The sequence below is a fragment of the Petromyzon marinus genome, chromosome 69 (genome assembly GCF_048934315.1).
Source record: "Petromyzon marinus isolate PM22_M1 ecotype Great Lakes invasive population chromosome 69, UKy_Petmar_22M1.pri1.0, whole genome shotgun sequence".
Lineage (NCBI taxonomy): Eukaryota > Metazoa > Chordata > Hyperoartia > Petromyzontiformes > Petromyzontidae > Petromyzon > Petromyzon marinus.
This window is the reverse complement of record NC_133735.1, coordinates 2,809,062-2,824,468: the sequence shown is the minus strand read 5'-3', so window position 1 is coordinate 2,824,468 and position 15,407 is coordinate 2,809,062. Positions and strand designations below refer to the sequence as shown.

General features: G+C 53.3%; 1 protein-coding gene across 3 annotated transcripts in view; it reads left to right on the top strand.

The window, feature by feature from the left end:
- Positions 1-12,496, top strand: part of CDT1 (chromatin licensing and DNA replication factor 1) — a 37,909-nt gene extending 25,413 nt beyond the window's left edge. The window contains exons 10-13 of one of the 3 annotated variants that reach the window (XR_012930449.1): positions 373-537; positions 1,696-1,897; positions 7,264-9,229; positions 9,468-12,496. Coding sequence is in view for 1 of the 3 variants with exons in the window: in XM_032978991.2 (XP_032834882.2) it covers positions 373-537; positions 1,696-1,897; positions 7,264-7,436 (540 nt within the window). In the remaining 2 variants the exon portion in view is untranslated. Of the gene's footprint in view, positions 1-372; positions 538-1,695; positions 1,898-7,263 lie in introns of all 3 variants that reach the window. The other 2 variants (XR_012930448.1, XM_032978991.2) reach the window with 2 other exon arrangements.
- Positions 12,497-15,407: the final 2,911 nt, after the last annotated feature.

Below are 15,407 nucleotides of genomic sequence, written 5' to 3'. Positions count from 1 at the left end.
GTAGTGTATCATGTAGTGTATAGCAGTGCAGTGTGTAGTAATGTAGTGTATTGTATAGTAGTGTAGTAATGTGGTGTATAGTAGTGTGGTGTCTGAATTGGTCTGCAAAAAGGTCGACACTGATTTAGGGCGTTGACGGGTATGGTATTGTGTAGTGTATCATGTAGTGTATAGCAGTGCAGTGTGTAGTAATGTAGTGTATTGTATAGTAGTGTAGTAATGTAGTGTATAGTAGTGTGGTGTCTGAATTGGTCTGCAAAAAGGTCGACACTGATTTAGGGGGTTGACGGGTATGGTTTATAGAGTTACTTGATCGTTCAGAGCGGAGGCGCGAGTTTTTTGCCGAAGGTGTTTGTTGACGGGCGTCGCCAGATGGAGAAGGCGCTGGCCAACGTGGCCCTCAAGTCCTCGGGCGCCACGCCGGGAGATAGGACGACCGCACAGACGGAGAACCGGGCGGAGGCGGAGGCAACGCCGGGACCGGCGGCGACCCTCAGCCCGGCACTGAAGGGGATCTCGCAGTCACTGATCGACAGGGTGAGTGTGGGTGGGTGGGTGGGTGAAAGAGAGGGTGAGTGTGAGTGGGTGGGTGGGTGGGTGAAAGAGAGGGTGAGTGTGAGTGGGTGGGTGGGTGGGTGAAAGAGAGGTTAGTGTGGGAGTGAGAGGGGTGGGTTGGTGGGTGAGTGAGAGGGTGGGTGGGTGGGTGGGCGAGTGAGAGGGTGGGTGGGTGGGCGAGTGAGAGGGTGGGTGGGTGAGTGGGTGGGTGGGTGAGTGAGAGGGTGGGTGGGTGAGTGAGAGGGTGGGTGAGTGGGTGGGTGAGAGGGTGGGTGAGTGGGTGGGTGAGTGGGTGGGTGAGAGGGTGGGTGAGTGAGTGGATGAGTGAGAGGGTGGGTGAGTGAGTGGGTGAGTGAGTGAGTGGGTGGGTGGGTGAGTGAGAGGGTGGGTGAGTGGGTGGGTGAGAGGGTGGGTGAGTGGGTGGGTGAGTGGGTGGGTGGGTGAGTGAGAGGGTGAGTGGGTGAGTGAGTGGGTGGGTGGGTGGGTAAGTGAGTGAGTGGGTGGGTGAGTGAGTGGGTGGGTTAGTGAGTGAGTGGGTGGGTGAGTGGGTGGGTGAGTGAGAGGGGTCGGTGAGAGCGTTTCACACTTCACGCGATGGCCTCGAGGTGCACCTAGCCTGGCACTGCCACCTAGTGGCAAATGGGAGGTGATGTTGCTGTTGTCAATGGTGGTGGTGAATTGAACGTTTATGTGCCCGTCTCCTTTTCCTATATTCCTCTGCCCTGTCCCTCTCTCTCCCTCTGCACCTCCCCCCCACCTCTCTCTCCCCCCCTCCCTCCCTCTCTCTCCCCCCCCTCTCCTCCTCTCTCCCTCCTCTTTCTGTCCCTCTCTCTCGCCCTCTCTCCCCCTCTCTCTCCCCTCTCTCTCCGTCCCTCTCTCTCCCCGCACTCCCTCTCTCTCCCCCCTCTCTCTCTCCCTCTCTCTGTCCCTCTCTCTTCCCCCCTCCCTCCCTCTCTCTCCCCCCTCTCTCTATCCCTCTCTCTGTCCCTCTCTCTCCCTCCCTCCCTCTCTCTCCCCCCCTCCCTCCCCCTCTCTCTCCCCCCCCCTCTCCTGTCCCTCTCTCTCCCCCTCTCCTGTCCCTCTCTCCACCCCCTCTCTCCGCCCTCTCCCCTCCGCCCGCCCCCATCTCTCCACCACAAGGTGCGTGCCCGCGAGGCCGCTCGCGCCGCCGCCTCCATGCAGCGCGACGCCGGGGCGCAGGAGCGAGCGGGCCGCCTGCGGAGCCTGCCGGCGGTGGCACGGACCCTGCGCGGGGTCTTCCTGGCCGAGCGGCGCCCGGCGCTGCCCATGGAGCTCGCCTGCTCGCGCCTCGTCCAGAGCTGTGGCCTTGGCACCACCGCCGGTGCGTCCTCTCTCTCTCTCTCTGTGTGTGTGTGTGCTAACAGCACTTGCCCCCTACAGTCTATTAAGGCTATATGGGGGGGTCTTTGTCTTTGTGTGTGTGGGGAGCGGTAGTGTAGCGGTTAGCGCGCTGTGCTATGAACCCGGCGAGCCGGGGTTCGATTCCCGCTCACGGCCAACACCACCGGTGACGATTGTCTGAACCGGTACCGGGCCTCCCCTAGGTCGACTCAGCCTCAAATGAGTAACCTGGTGCGGTGTGTAAACATTGCCACTAGGGGAGACAAAGGCGGTCGGGCGTGGTGCTGGCCACCCACCCCCTCGTGTACCGTTCCAGCCTTCATAGGTGCTCGCTAACAGCACTTGCCCCCTACAGTCTATTAAGGCTATATGGGGGGTCTTTGTCTTTGTGTGTGTGGGGAGCGGTAGTGTAGTGTAGCGGGTTAGCGCTACGCTGCTGTGCTATGAACCTGGCGAGCCGGGGTTCGATTCCCGCTCACGGCCAACACCACCGGTGACGATTGTCTGAACCGGTACCGGGCCTCCCCTAGGTCGACTCAGCCTCAAATGAGTAACCTGGTGCGGTGTGTAAACATTGCCACTAGGGGAGACAAAGGCGGTCGGGCGTGGTGCTGGCCACCCACCCCCTCGTGTACCGTTCCGGCCTTCATAGGTGCTCGCTAACAGCACTTGCCCCCTACAGTCTATTAAGGCTATATGGGGGGTCTTTGTCTTTGTGTGTGTGGGGAGCGGTAGTGTAGTGTAGTAGCGGTTAGCGCTACGCTGCTGCGCTATGAACCTGGCGACCCGGGGTTCGATTCCCGCTCACGGCCAACACCACCGGTGACGATTGTCTGAACCGGTACCGGGCCTCCCCTAGGTCGACTCAGCCTCAAATGAGTAACCTGGTGTGGTGTGTAAACATTGCCACTAGGGAGACAAAGGCGGTCGGGCGTGGTGCTGGCCACCCACCCCCTCGTGTACCGTTCCGGCCTTCATAGGTGCTCGCTAACAGCACTTGCCCCCTACAGTCTATTAAGGCTATATGGGGGATCTTTGTCTTTGTGTGTCTGTAGGTCCCTTCGGCATAAGTCTATGGATCCCTACTCGTGTGATGAGTGTGGGTCTTGATTTGAAGCTTTCGCGGGCGCCGCGTTGCGACCCGAAACGTCGTGATTTATTTTATTTTGTGCCTACGTGACTTTACCGAAAGAAGCAAAGAGTATTAGTTTGGGTCTCTGCTGTGTGATGAGTCTGTGGGTTTCTGTATGAGGAGCCTATGGGTTTCTGTATGAGGAGTCTATGGGCCTCTTTGAGTCTATGGGGGTCTCTGTCGTGTGGTGAGTCTATGGGGTCTCTACCGTGTGGTGAGACTATGGGGGTCTCTACCGTGTGGTGAGTCTATGGGGGTCTCTGTCGTGTGGTGAGTCTATGGGGGTCTCTGTCGTGTGGTGAGTCTATGGGGGTCTCTGTCGTGTGGTGAGTCTATGGGGTTCTCTACCGTGTGGTGAGTCTATGGGGTTCTCTACCGTGTGGTGAGTCTGTGGGGTCTCTACCGTGTGGTGAGTCTATGGGGCTATCTACCGCGTGGTGAGTCTATGGGGGTCTCTGTCGTGTGGTGAGTCTATGGGGTTCTCTACCGCGTGGTGAGTCTATGGGGGTCTCTACCGTGTAGTGAGTCTATGGGGTTCTCTACCGTGTGGTGAGTCTATGGGGGTTCTCTACCGTGTGGTGAGTCTATGGGGGTTCTCTACCGTGTGGTGAGTCTATGGGGTTCTCTACCGTGTGGTGAGTCTATGGGGTTCTCTACCGTATGGTGAGTCTATGGGGGGTCTCTACCGTGTGGTGAGTCTATGGGGGTCTCTACCGTGTGGTGAGTCTATGGGGGTCTCTACGGTGTGGTGAGTCTATGGGGTTCTCTACCGTGTGGTGAGTCTATGGGGGTCTCTGTGGTGAGTCTATGGGGGTCTCTACCGTGTGGTGAGTCTATGGGGTTCTCTACCGTGTCGTGAGTCTATGGGGGGTCTCTGTCGTGTGGTGAGTCTATGGGGGTCTCTACCGCGTGGTGAGTCTATGGGGGTCTCTACCGCGTGGTGCGTCTATGGGGGTCTCTGTCGTGTAGTGAGTCTATGAGGTTCTCTACCGCGTGGTGAGTCTATGGGGGTTCTCTACCGTGTGGTGAGACTATGGGGGTTCTCTACCGCGTGGTGAGTCTATGGGGTTCTCTACCGCGTGGTGAGACTATGGGGGTTCTCTACCGCGTGGTGAGTCTATGGGGGTTCTCTACCGCGTGGTGAGTCTATGGGGTTCTCTACCGCGTGGTGAGTCTATGAGGTTCTCTACCGCGTGGTGAGTCTATGGGGGTTCTCTACCGTGTGGTGAGTCTATGGGGGTTCTCTACCGCGTGGTGAGTCTATGGGGGTTCTCTACCGCGTGGTGAGTCTATGGGGGTTCTCTACCGCGTGGTGAGTCTATGGGGGTTCTCTACCGCGTGGTGAGTCTATGGGGGTTCTCTACCGCGTGGTGAGTCTATGGGGGTTCTCTACCGCGTGGTGAGTCTATGGGGGTTCTCCACCGCGTGGTGAGTCTATGGGGGTCTCTACCGCGTGGTGAGTCTATGGGGGTCTCTACCGCGTGGTGCGTCTATGGGGGTCTCTGTCGTGTAGTGAGTCTATGAGGTTCTCTACCGCGTGGTGAGTCTATGGGGGTTCTCTACCGTGTGGTGAGACTATGGGGGTTCTCTACCGCGTGGTGAGTCTATGGGGTTCTCTACCGCGTGGTGAGACTATGGGGGTCTCTGTGGTGAGTCTATGGGGGTCTCTACCGTGTGGTGAGTCTATGGGGTTCTCTACCGTGTCGTGAGTCTATGGGGGGTCTCTGTCGTGTGGTGAGTCTATGGGGGTCTCTACCGCGTGGTGAGTCTATGGGGGTCTCTACCGCGTGGTGCGTCTATGGGGGTCTCTGTCGTGTAGTGAGTCTATGAGGTTCTCTACCGCGTGGTGAGTCTATGGGGGTTCTCTACCGTGTGGTGAGACTATGGGGGTTCTCTACCGCGTGGTGAGTCTATGGGGTTCTCTACCGCGTGGTGAGACTATGGGGGTTCTCTACCGCGTGGTGAGTCTATGGGGGTTCTCTACCGCGTGGTGAGTCTATGGGGTTCTCTACCGCGTGGTGAGTCTATGAGGTTCTCTACCGCGTGGTGAGTCTATGGGGGTTCTCTACCGTGTGGTGAGTCTATGGGGGTTCTCTACCGCGTGGTGAGTCTATGGGGGTTCTCTACCGCGTGGTGAGTCTATGGGGGTTCTCTACCGCGTGGTGAGTCTATGGGGGTTCTCTACCGCGTGGTGAGTCTATGGGGGTTCTCTACCGCGTGGTGAGTCTATGGGGGTTCTCTACCGCGTGGTGAGTCTATGGGGGTTCTCCACCGCGTGGTGAGTCTATGGGGGTCTCTACCGCGTGGTGAGTCTATGGGGGTCTCTACCGCGTGGTGCGTCTATGGGGGTCTCTGTCGTGTAGTGAGTCTATGAGGTTCTCTACCGCGTGGTGAGTCTATGGGGGTTCTCTACCGTGTGGTGAGACTATGGGGGTTCTCTACCGCGTGGTGAGTCTATGGGGTTCTCTACCGCGTGGTGAGACTATGGGGGTTCTCTACCGCGTGGTGAGTCTATGGGGGTTCTCTACTGCGTGGTGAGTCTATGGGGTTCTCTACCGCGTGGTGAGTCTATGAGGTTCTCTACCGCGTGGTGAGTCTATGGGGGTTCTCTACCGTGTGGTGAGTCTATGGGGGTTCTCTACCGCGTGGTGAGTCTATGGGGGTTCTCTACCGCGTGGTGAGTCTATGGGGGTTCTCTACCGCGTGGTGCGTCTATGGGGGTTCTCTACCGCGTGGTGAGTCTATGGGGGTTCTCTACCGCGTGGTGAGTCCATGGGGGTTCTCTACCGCGTGGTGAGTCTATGGGGGTTCTCTACCGCGTGGTGAGTCTATGGGGGTTCTCCACCGCGTGGTGAGTCTATGGGGGTTCTCTACCGCGTGGTGAGTCTATGGGGGTTCTCTACCGCGTGGTGAGTCCATGGGGGTTCTCTACCGCGTGGTGAGTCTATGGAGGTTCTCTACCGCGTGGTGAGTCTATGGGGGTTCTCTACCGCGTGGTGAGTCTATGGGGGTTCTCTACCGCGTGGTGAGTCTATGGGGGTTCTCTACCGTGTGGTGCGTCTATGGGGGTTCTCCACCGCGTGGTGCGTCTATGGGGGTTCTCCACCGCGTGGTGCGTCTATGGGGGTTCTCTACCGCGTGGTGAGTCTATGGGGGTTCTCTACCGCGTGGTGAGTCCATGGGGGTTCTCTACCGCGTGGTGAGTCTATGGAGGTTCTCTACCGTGTGGTGAGTCTATGGGGGTTCTCTACCGCGTGGTGAGTCCATGGGGGTTCTCTACCGCGTGGTGAGTCTATGGGGGTTCTCTACCGCGTGGTGAGTCTATGGGGGTTCTCTACCGCGTGGTGAGTCTATGGGGGTTCTCTACCGCGTGGTGAGTCCATGGGGGTTCTCTACCGCGTGGTGAGTCTATGGGGGTTCTCTACCGTGTGGTGAGTCTATGGGGGTTCTCTACCGCGTGGTGAGTCTATGGGGGTTCTCTACCGTGTGGTGAGTCTATGGGGGTTCTCTACCGCGTGGTGAGTCTATGAGGTTCTCTACCGCGTGGTGAGTCTATGGGGGTTCTCTACCGCGTGGTGAGTCTATGGGGGTTCTCTACCGCGTGGTGAGTCTATGGGGGTTCTCTACCGTGTGGTGAGTCTATGGGGGTTCTCTACCGCGTGGTGAGTCTATGGGGGTTCTCTACCGCGTGGTGAGTCTATGGGGGTCTCTGTGGTGAGTCTATGGGGGTTCTCTACCGCGTGGTGCGTCTATGGGGTTTCTCTACCGCGTGGTGAGTCTATGGGGGTCTCTGTGGTGAGTCTATGGGGTTTCTCTACCGTGTGGTGAGTCTATGGGGGTTCTCTACCGCGTGGTGCGTCTATGGGGGTTCTCTACCGTGTGGTGAGTCTATGGGGGTTCTCTACCGCGTGGTGAGTCTATGGGGGGTCTCTGTCGTGTGGTGAGTCTATGGGGTTCTCTACCGTGTGGTGAGTCTATGGGGGGTCTCTGTCGTGTGGTGAGTCTATGGGGTTCTCTACCGTGTGGTGAGTCTATGGGGTTCTCTACCGTGTGGTGAGTCTATGGGGGGTCTCTGTCATGTGGTGAGACTATGGGGGTCTCTACCGCGTGGTGAGTCTATGGGGGTTCTCTACCGCGTGGTGAGTCTATGGGGGTTCTCCACCGCGTGGTGCGTCTATGCACGGTAGACTGACCCACCGTACCGTCACCCGCAGGGGAGATGGAGCAGCTGCTGCGGCTGCTGGCGGACGCCGCCCCGCGCTGGCTGGGATTGGTGGCGACGGCGCGCGGCGACCTCTACGTGAAACTGCTGGACAAGTCGGCCGACCTCTCACAGATCACCACGCAGCTGCAGGAGCGCGCACGCCAGGAGCAGGCGACCCTCTAGTGGTGGGCTGTGGTGTGGGTGTGGGTGGCGTGGACACAGATTCAATCGAAGAATGAGAAGGGGGCCGTCTCGGGACGTGGCTCTAGTGATATCCGCTTCTGCAGCTTCCGTTGCGCGTGGACCCAGAGTCGGTTGAAGAGGAAGACGAGTAAGAAGGCCAGCACAGACGCAGCCTTTGCCCCCCCCCCCCCCCTCTCCCCCCCCCCCCCGAGTTCCACTCTCGCCACACCAGCCCGCGGACTGAGAGCGGTGACGGGCGAACGTCCGAAACCGGTCCTGGGCCCTCGCCTCCTCGCCTATGTCGACCCAGCCACCGTGCCTGGGGGATGTTGACGACCTCGCCCCGGTGCGCAGGAGGTTGTGGGTTCGATCCCGACCCCGAGGACACCTGCTGTGTTATAATTGGAGTTTGCGGTGTCTCTCATCATCATCACGGTGGCTAAGAGGTGTTAACTGCCTCGCCCGGTACGCAGGAGGTCGTGGGTTCGATCCCGACCCCGAGGACACCTGCTGTGTTATAATTGGAGTTTGCGGTGTCTCTCATCATCATCACGGTGGCTAAGAGGTGTTAACTACCTCGCCTGGTATGCAGGAGCTTGTAGGTTCAATCCCGACCCCGAGGACACCTGCTGTGTTATAATTGGAGTTTGCGGTGTCTCTCATCATCATCACGGTGGCTAAGAGGTGTTAACTACCTCGCCCGGTACGCAGGAGGTCGTGGGTTCGATCCATATGACACCTGCTGTGTTATTGGAGTTTGCGGTGTCTCTCATCATCATCACGGTGGTTAGGAGGTGTTAACTACCTCGCCCGGTACGCAGGAGGTCGTGGGTTCGATCCCGACCCCGAGTACACCTGCTGTGTTATAATTGGAGTTTGCGGTGTCTCTCATCATCATCACGGTGGCTAAGAGGTGTTAACTACCTCGCCCGGTACGCAGGAGGTCGTGGGTTCGATCCATATGACACCTGCTGTGTTATTGGAGTTTGCGGTGTCTCTCATCATCATCACGGTAGCTAAGAGGTGTTAACTACCTCGCCCGGTATGCAGGAGGTCGTGGGTTCGATCCCGACCCCGAGGACACCTGCTGTGTTATAAATGGAGTTTGCGGTGTCTCTCATCATCACGGTGGTTAGGAGGTGTTAACTACCTCGCCCGGTACGCAGGAGGTCGTGGGTTCGATCCATATGACACCTGCTGTGTTATAATTGGAGTTTGCGGTGTCTCTCATCATCATCACGGTGGCTAAGAGGTGTTAACTACCTCACCCGGTATGCAGGAGGTTGTGGGTTCGATCCATATGACACCTGCTGTGTTATAATTGGAGTTTGCGGTGTCTCTCTCTCTCATCATCACGGTGGTTAGGAGGTGTTAACTACCTCGCCCGGTACACAGGAGGTCGTGGGTTCGATCCATATGACACCTGCTGTGGTATGAAGGAAGTCGTGGGTTCGATCCATATGACACCTGCTGTGTTATAATTGGAGTTTGCGGTGTCTCTCTCTATCATCACGGTGGCTAGGAGGTGTTAACTACCTCGCCCGGTACGCAGGAGGTCGTGGGTTCGATCCCAACCCCGAGGACACCTGCTGTGTTATAATTGGAGTTTGCGGTGTCTCTCATCATCATCACGGTGGCTAAGAGGTGTTAACTACCTCGCCCGGTACGCAGGAGGTCATGGGTTCGATCCCGACCCCGAGGACACCTGCTGTGTTATAATTGGAGTTTGCGGTGTCTCTCATCATCATCACGGTGGCTAAGAGGTGTTAACTACCTCGCCCGGTACGCAGGAGGTCATGGGTTCGATCCCGACCCCGAGGACACCTGCTGTGTTATAATTGGAGTTTGCGGTGTCTCTCTCTCTCATCATCACGGTGGCTAGGAGGTGTTAACTACCTCGCCCGGTACGCAGGAGGTCGTGGGTTCGATCCATATGACACCTGCTGTGTTATAATTGGAGTTTGCGGTGTCTCTCTCTCTCATCATCACGGTGGTTAGGAGGTGTTAACTACCTCGCCCGGTACACAGGAGGTCGTGGGTTCGATCCATATGACACCTGCTGTGGTATGAAGGAAGTCGTGGGTTCGATCCATATGACACCTGCTGTGTTATAATTGGAGTTTGCGGTGTCTCTCTCTCATCATCATCACGGTGGCTGAGATGTTAACTACCTCGCCCGGTACGCAGGAGGTCGTGGGTTCGATCCCGAGGCCGCCTGCTGCTGCATATGTGGAGTTTGCGTCTCTCCCTCGCTCTCTTCTCCCCGTGGTCGCGTGGATTTTTTCCCGGGTCCTCCGGTTTTTACCTCGATTTTTACAATCAACAACATCATTCGTTCATAGGATTTGGCTGCTGCTGCTGCTGTAAATGTCCACTCTATGATGATGACGATGACGACGACGACGACGATGATGATGATCAGCCACTTGGCTGAGCTATCCATTTGTGATGGCTCAGGTCGCTTCCGTAATAAGAGCAACGTAGCTCGGTTTGAGGCACCTTGCACCTGGTAAAATAAAATAAAAAAAAAAAGTTATTTTGTTTAATTGAGAACAGTTGTGCAGTGTGTTAAGACATCCGCACTGCGTAGGCAAAAGGAGCCCTCCGCGGTCTGCTCTCGGGGGGGGGCTACACGGTGGAGAAAAGGGGCGGGGGGGGATCTTTGTAGCAAAAGGAAGCCGCGATTCAATTCGGTCGCGGGCGCCCCTGCAAACGCCGGTGGTTTTGCGAATGGCCTCGCGCGCGGGAGTCTTGTGGTCGCGAGAGGAGACGTAGCGAGCGTCGTGTTAGCGGTCCCGGATGTTTGCTGGGTTCGGCTACCTTTGCTACGAATCGCCAGAGTGTTCGCCCGCCGCTGTGAGGCTCCAGTTGAGCGATCTGCTGCTGCTGGGAGGGGGGGGGGGGGGATTTTGTTTGCCGATTAGCGGTTCCCCAACGTGGGTTCGTTTGCGTGGGTTTTAGCCATGGGGAGGGATGGGTACCCCGGAGGAAGCCCCGCGCAAACCACCACTCGCTCGCTCAGATGTGTTTATCGTCCAGGGGATGCGGTGTTCCAGGAGCGGAATGAGAAACCCCGCTGCTCTGGATTGGGGGAACGATGAGTTATGGAGGGTTATTCCAAACACACGGGGATGATAAGGTCACTTTGAAGAAGGCGGGATCTCTGAAGTTAGCTCCCTGATGATATCCACTTCCGTGGGTTCCGTTCTGCGCGTGGACCAGAGCGTCACTCGACCAAGAAGGCGGGATCTCTGAGGTAGCTCCCTGATATCCACTTGCGTGGGTTCCGTTCTGCGCGTGGACCAGAGCGTCACTCGTCCAAGAAGGCGGGGTCTCTGAGGTAGCTCCCTGATATCCACTCCCGTGGGTTCCGTTCTGCGCGTGGACCAGAGCGTCACTCGACCAAGAAGGCGGGATCTCTGAAGTTAGCTCCCTGATGATATCCACTTCCGTGGGTTCCATTCTGGGCATGGATCACGCTTGCGCCAGGAGATTGAACGGACCCGACAAAGACCACTACAGCACCGCCCTCACCTCCCTGGTGTAGTACTAAAACTGTGTGGATGTAAATGAGGGAACACAAAAATATACGGTGAAGATTCCGCGGAATATAACAACACTCGGTGGCAAATGTTGACGCCGAAAAAAATAACAGCGGTGCGACTTCGATCCTCGCACGTCCATCTCCCGACGTCCGCCACCGTGTCCAGCTGATTGTGACCTCGCCTACCTTGACCTGTGCTGACCTAGCGCCTCCCCTGACCTTCTAGGGTGACCTCTGGCATAATTGAAAACTCATTTCTTTAGAACTGCTGTTTGTGTTTAGTTTGGTGTCTTCCCGCCCCGGCACCTCCGATTAGTGCGGACTCGCACAGAGACCCACTGACTCGCACAGGGACACACGGACTCGCACAGAGACACACGGACTAGCACAGAGACACACGGACTCGCACAGAGACACACGGACTCGCACAGAGACACACGGACTCGCACAGAGACTCACACAGAGACCCACGGACTCACACAGATCCATAGACTCACACAGACTCACACAGAGATCCATAGACTCGCACAGAGACGCACAGAGACCCACAGACTCGCACAGAGATCCATAGACTCGCACAGAGACACAGACTCACACAGATTCACACAGAGACCCACAGACTCGCACAGAGATCCATAGACTCGCACAGAGACACAGACTCACACAGAGACACACAGACTCACACAGAGACACACAGACTCACACAGACACGCACAGCCTCGCACAGAGACGCACAGACTCACAGACTCGCACAGAGACACACAGACTCGCACAGAGACACAGACTCACACAGAGACAGACTCACACAGAGACCCACGGACTCACACAGAGACCCACAGACTCGCACAGAGACCCACAGACTCACACAGAGACACACGGACTCGCGCACAGAGACCCAAAGTGCGTTGTCCTTACCCCAGCACCTCCGATAAAGCGCGATTTGCCACTTACGGTGCGAAATAAGTTCGACATACACGAGGGGCTGAACGTGCAGAAGCCGCTGTCGTGATGATGTGGCGACGGCGATGACGGGGGGGGGGAGGGGTCAGACATTTGTGACGATGTGTGACGAGGGGGGGGGGGAAATGTGACGTCACATCAAAATGCGCAACTTTAAATAAATAGACAACACGTTCTACTTGATTAAATAGACTGTGTTAATAAATGTTTTCTCCTACAACATCAGAGTGTGCAGCGCCACATTAAATAACGCTACGATGACTAATAGTTTAAAGCGATTTGAAGCACGTTTTATATTATTATTATTTTTGGGGGCGGGAGGCAGAGCTTTGTGACGTCATATTTGAGGGGGGGGGGGTCAGAAATAATCCAAAATCGCGTGACGTCATTTATGGACGGCCCCCTTAATGACGTGAAGGCGTTCTCTTCCCGAGACTGCTAGTGGCTGTGTGTTGGGGTTGCGTGCATTGGGTGGGTGGAGTGTGGTGTTGTTACTTCTGCGCCTTCTCGTGCCTGTTGTTGTTTTTAATAAAAAGGGAAGTTGTGAGGAATCTCAGTCTGGGTGGAAATCCCCCACCACCACCACCACCCCCATCTGTCTTTCCTCCCGTGATGCATCTCAGCTCCCGCCGCCGCCGCCACATTTCAAACACAAGGGTCACGAATTTGGTTGGCAAGCAAAATCAAACTGTCCATCCCCCAGGGTGGGGCCAGTGTGAAAATAATGAAGCTTAAAAATAATAATTAACTCATCATTAGACCTCTTATGCCAGTACCACAATATAATAATAATAGGGGGTTTTGATTTATAGCTTTCGTGACTGCAGTGATTCATATTCTTGGTTCTTTCGGTAAAGTCACCACGTTGAAGGGAAACAATAAAATAAAATATATAAAACAATAAAATTATCACAACGTTTCGACTGTAGCACAAACAGTCATCGTCAGGTGTGAAAACCAACGGCCATGGTTTTCACACCTGATGATGACTGTGTTACAGTCGAAACGTCGTGAGAATTTTATTGTTTTATATATTTTTTATTGTTTCCCTTCACCGTGACTTTACCGAAAGAACCAAGAATATAATCGGGGGTTTCTCGCCTTTTTTTCTTGCAACAAAACTGACGAGGAATCACCATTGTAGATTTGAAGTTTTCGTGACTGCAAGGATCAATATTCTTTGGTTCTTTCGGTAAAGTCACGTAGGTAGAACAAATAAATTAAATCGATTGCAACACAAGCAATCATCATCAAATGTGTGACAACCACAGCAAGAAAAAAAGTATTGTGGTTGTCACACCTGATGATGATTGCTCGTCTTTTGTTCTTTCGGTAAAGTCAGTCACGTAGAATTATTTTATTACGTTGTATTTTTATTATTTTAATATTTCCCTTCTGCGTGGTGACTTTACCGAAAGAACCAAGAAGATGAATCCCTGCAGTCACGAAAGCTTTAAATCGCAAAAATGATTGCTTGTGTTGGAATCGAAATGGCGTGATTTAATTTATTTTATTTTTTTCACCTACGTGATTTTACCGAAATAATAAGGAATCATGTGGTGCGTTAACCACAATACTGATGGTCAAAATGCCAATAAAAAACACTGATAATATGATGATGATGATGCATTGTCCTTGAATCTGATTGGTCCACACCAAGAGACGGCTTTCTTTTGAGCCTCGTCTCAAACGGTGCTAGGCCAGATGACGCCAAAAGGCGTTGCACAGCTCAAAGACAATGCCACTATCAAAGTAATGAGGGCTCGGGGTAAGCATCTACATCATTATACCTCCTTTTGCCAGTACCAAAATAGTATAATAATAGGGGTTTTCCCCCTAATAATAAACTCCTTAAAAAAATTTCACGTTTTTATTTTGATGTAAAGCTTTCGTGACTGCAGGGATTCATATTCTTGGTTCTTTCGGTAAAGTCACCACGTAGAAGGGAAACAATAAAATAATAAAAAATATAAAACAATACAATTCTCACGACGTTTCGACTGCAACACAAGCAATCATCATCAGGTGTGAAAACCACAGCAAGAATTTTTTTTTAAAAGTGGCGTTTTTTTTTCCAAATTTGTTCTTGCTGTGGTTTTCACACCTGATGATGACTGCTTGTGTTGCAGTCGAAACGTCGTGCGAATTGTATTGTTTTATATTTTTATTATGTTATTGTTTCCCTTCTACGTGGTGGTGACTTTACCGAAAGAACCAAGAATATAATGAAAATATTGTTTTATATTTTTATTATTTTATTGTTTCCCTTCTACGTGGTGGTGACTTTACCGAAAGAACCAAGAATATTATAAAAATATTGTTTTATATTTTTCTATATTTTATTGTTTCCCTTCTACGTGGTGGTGATTAACAACTTCGTTTTATCTTCATTTGAAGCTTTCGTGACTGCAGGAATCACCATCATATTCTTTGGGTTCTCTCGGTAAAGTCACGTGGGTAGGAAATAAAAAAAAACAAATTGCGACGTTTCTATCGCAACACAAGCGATCGTCATCAGGTTTCAGTTTAATTTATTTTGGTATCGAGCCCTGTGAGCCATTGGGCTCTTGAATCGGGTGCAACCACAACAAATAAAAACACAAAAACACGAACAAGATAAACATCTTAAAGTGTGAATGTGTGTTGACTGTGCAAACAGAAAATCCGTGGAGGAAAAAAAAAACAGCAAAAATATTCCTGAAAAAAGCCACGGTGTACACCACCAACGCTGTGTGTGCCAAAAACTCCCAGTGGGATGCAAGTCAAACAACAACAACAACCACAAGACAACTTAGATTAAGGCCATCATTCTAACTCCGTACTACAAACGAAACAAACATGGCCAAACAAAAAAAAACGTTTTCGAAATCACCAAAATAAAGCCATAAAAGCAATGTAACAGTGAGCATAGGGACTGACCGAATTTGTACAATAAACTACATAAATAACAACATGTAACACCAAATCCTAGAGCCATAGCCGGCTGCATGAGTCACTCCACAACAGCAGGAGCATCAGTCGGAGTATCAACATTTTTCAAATGCACCTTTAAAGATCAGCACGCTAAATCAAAATACAGTTTTCAGTTTTTATTTTATTTATTTTGGTATCGAGCCCTGTGAGCCATTGGGCTCTTGAATCGGGTGCAACCACAACAAACAAACAAAACTAAAACGTGAACAAGATAAACATCTTAAAGTGACTTTGTGACTGTGCAAACAGAAAATCCATGCAAAAAAACAGCGAAATATTCCTGAAATAAGCCACCGTGTAGACCAACGCTGTGTGCAAAACTCCCAGTGGGATGCAAGTCAAACAACAACAACAACCACAAGACAACTTAGATTAAGGCCATCAGTCTAACTCCGTACTACAACAAAACAAACATGTCCAAACCAGAAGAAACGTTTTCAAAATCACCAACAAATAAAGCCATAATTGCAACGTAACAGTGATCACAGGGACTG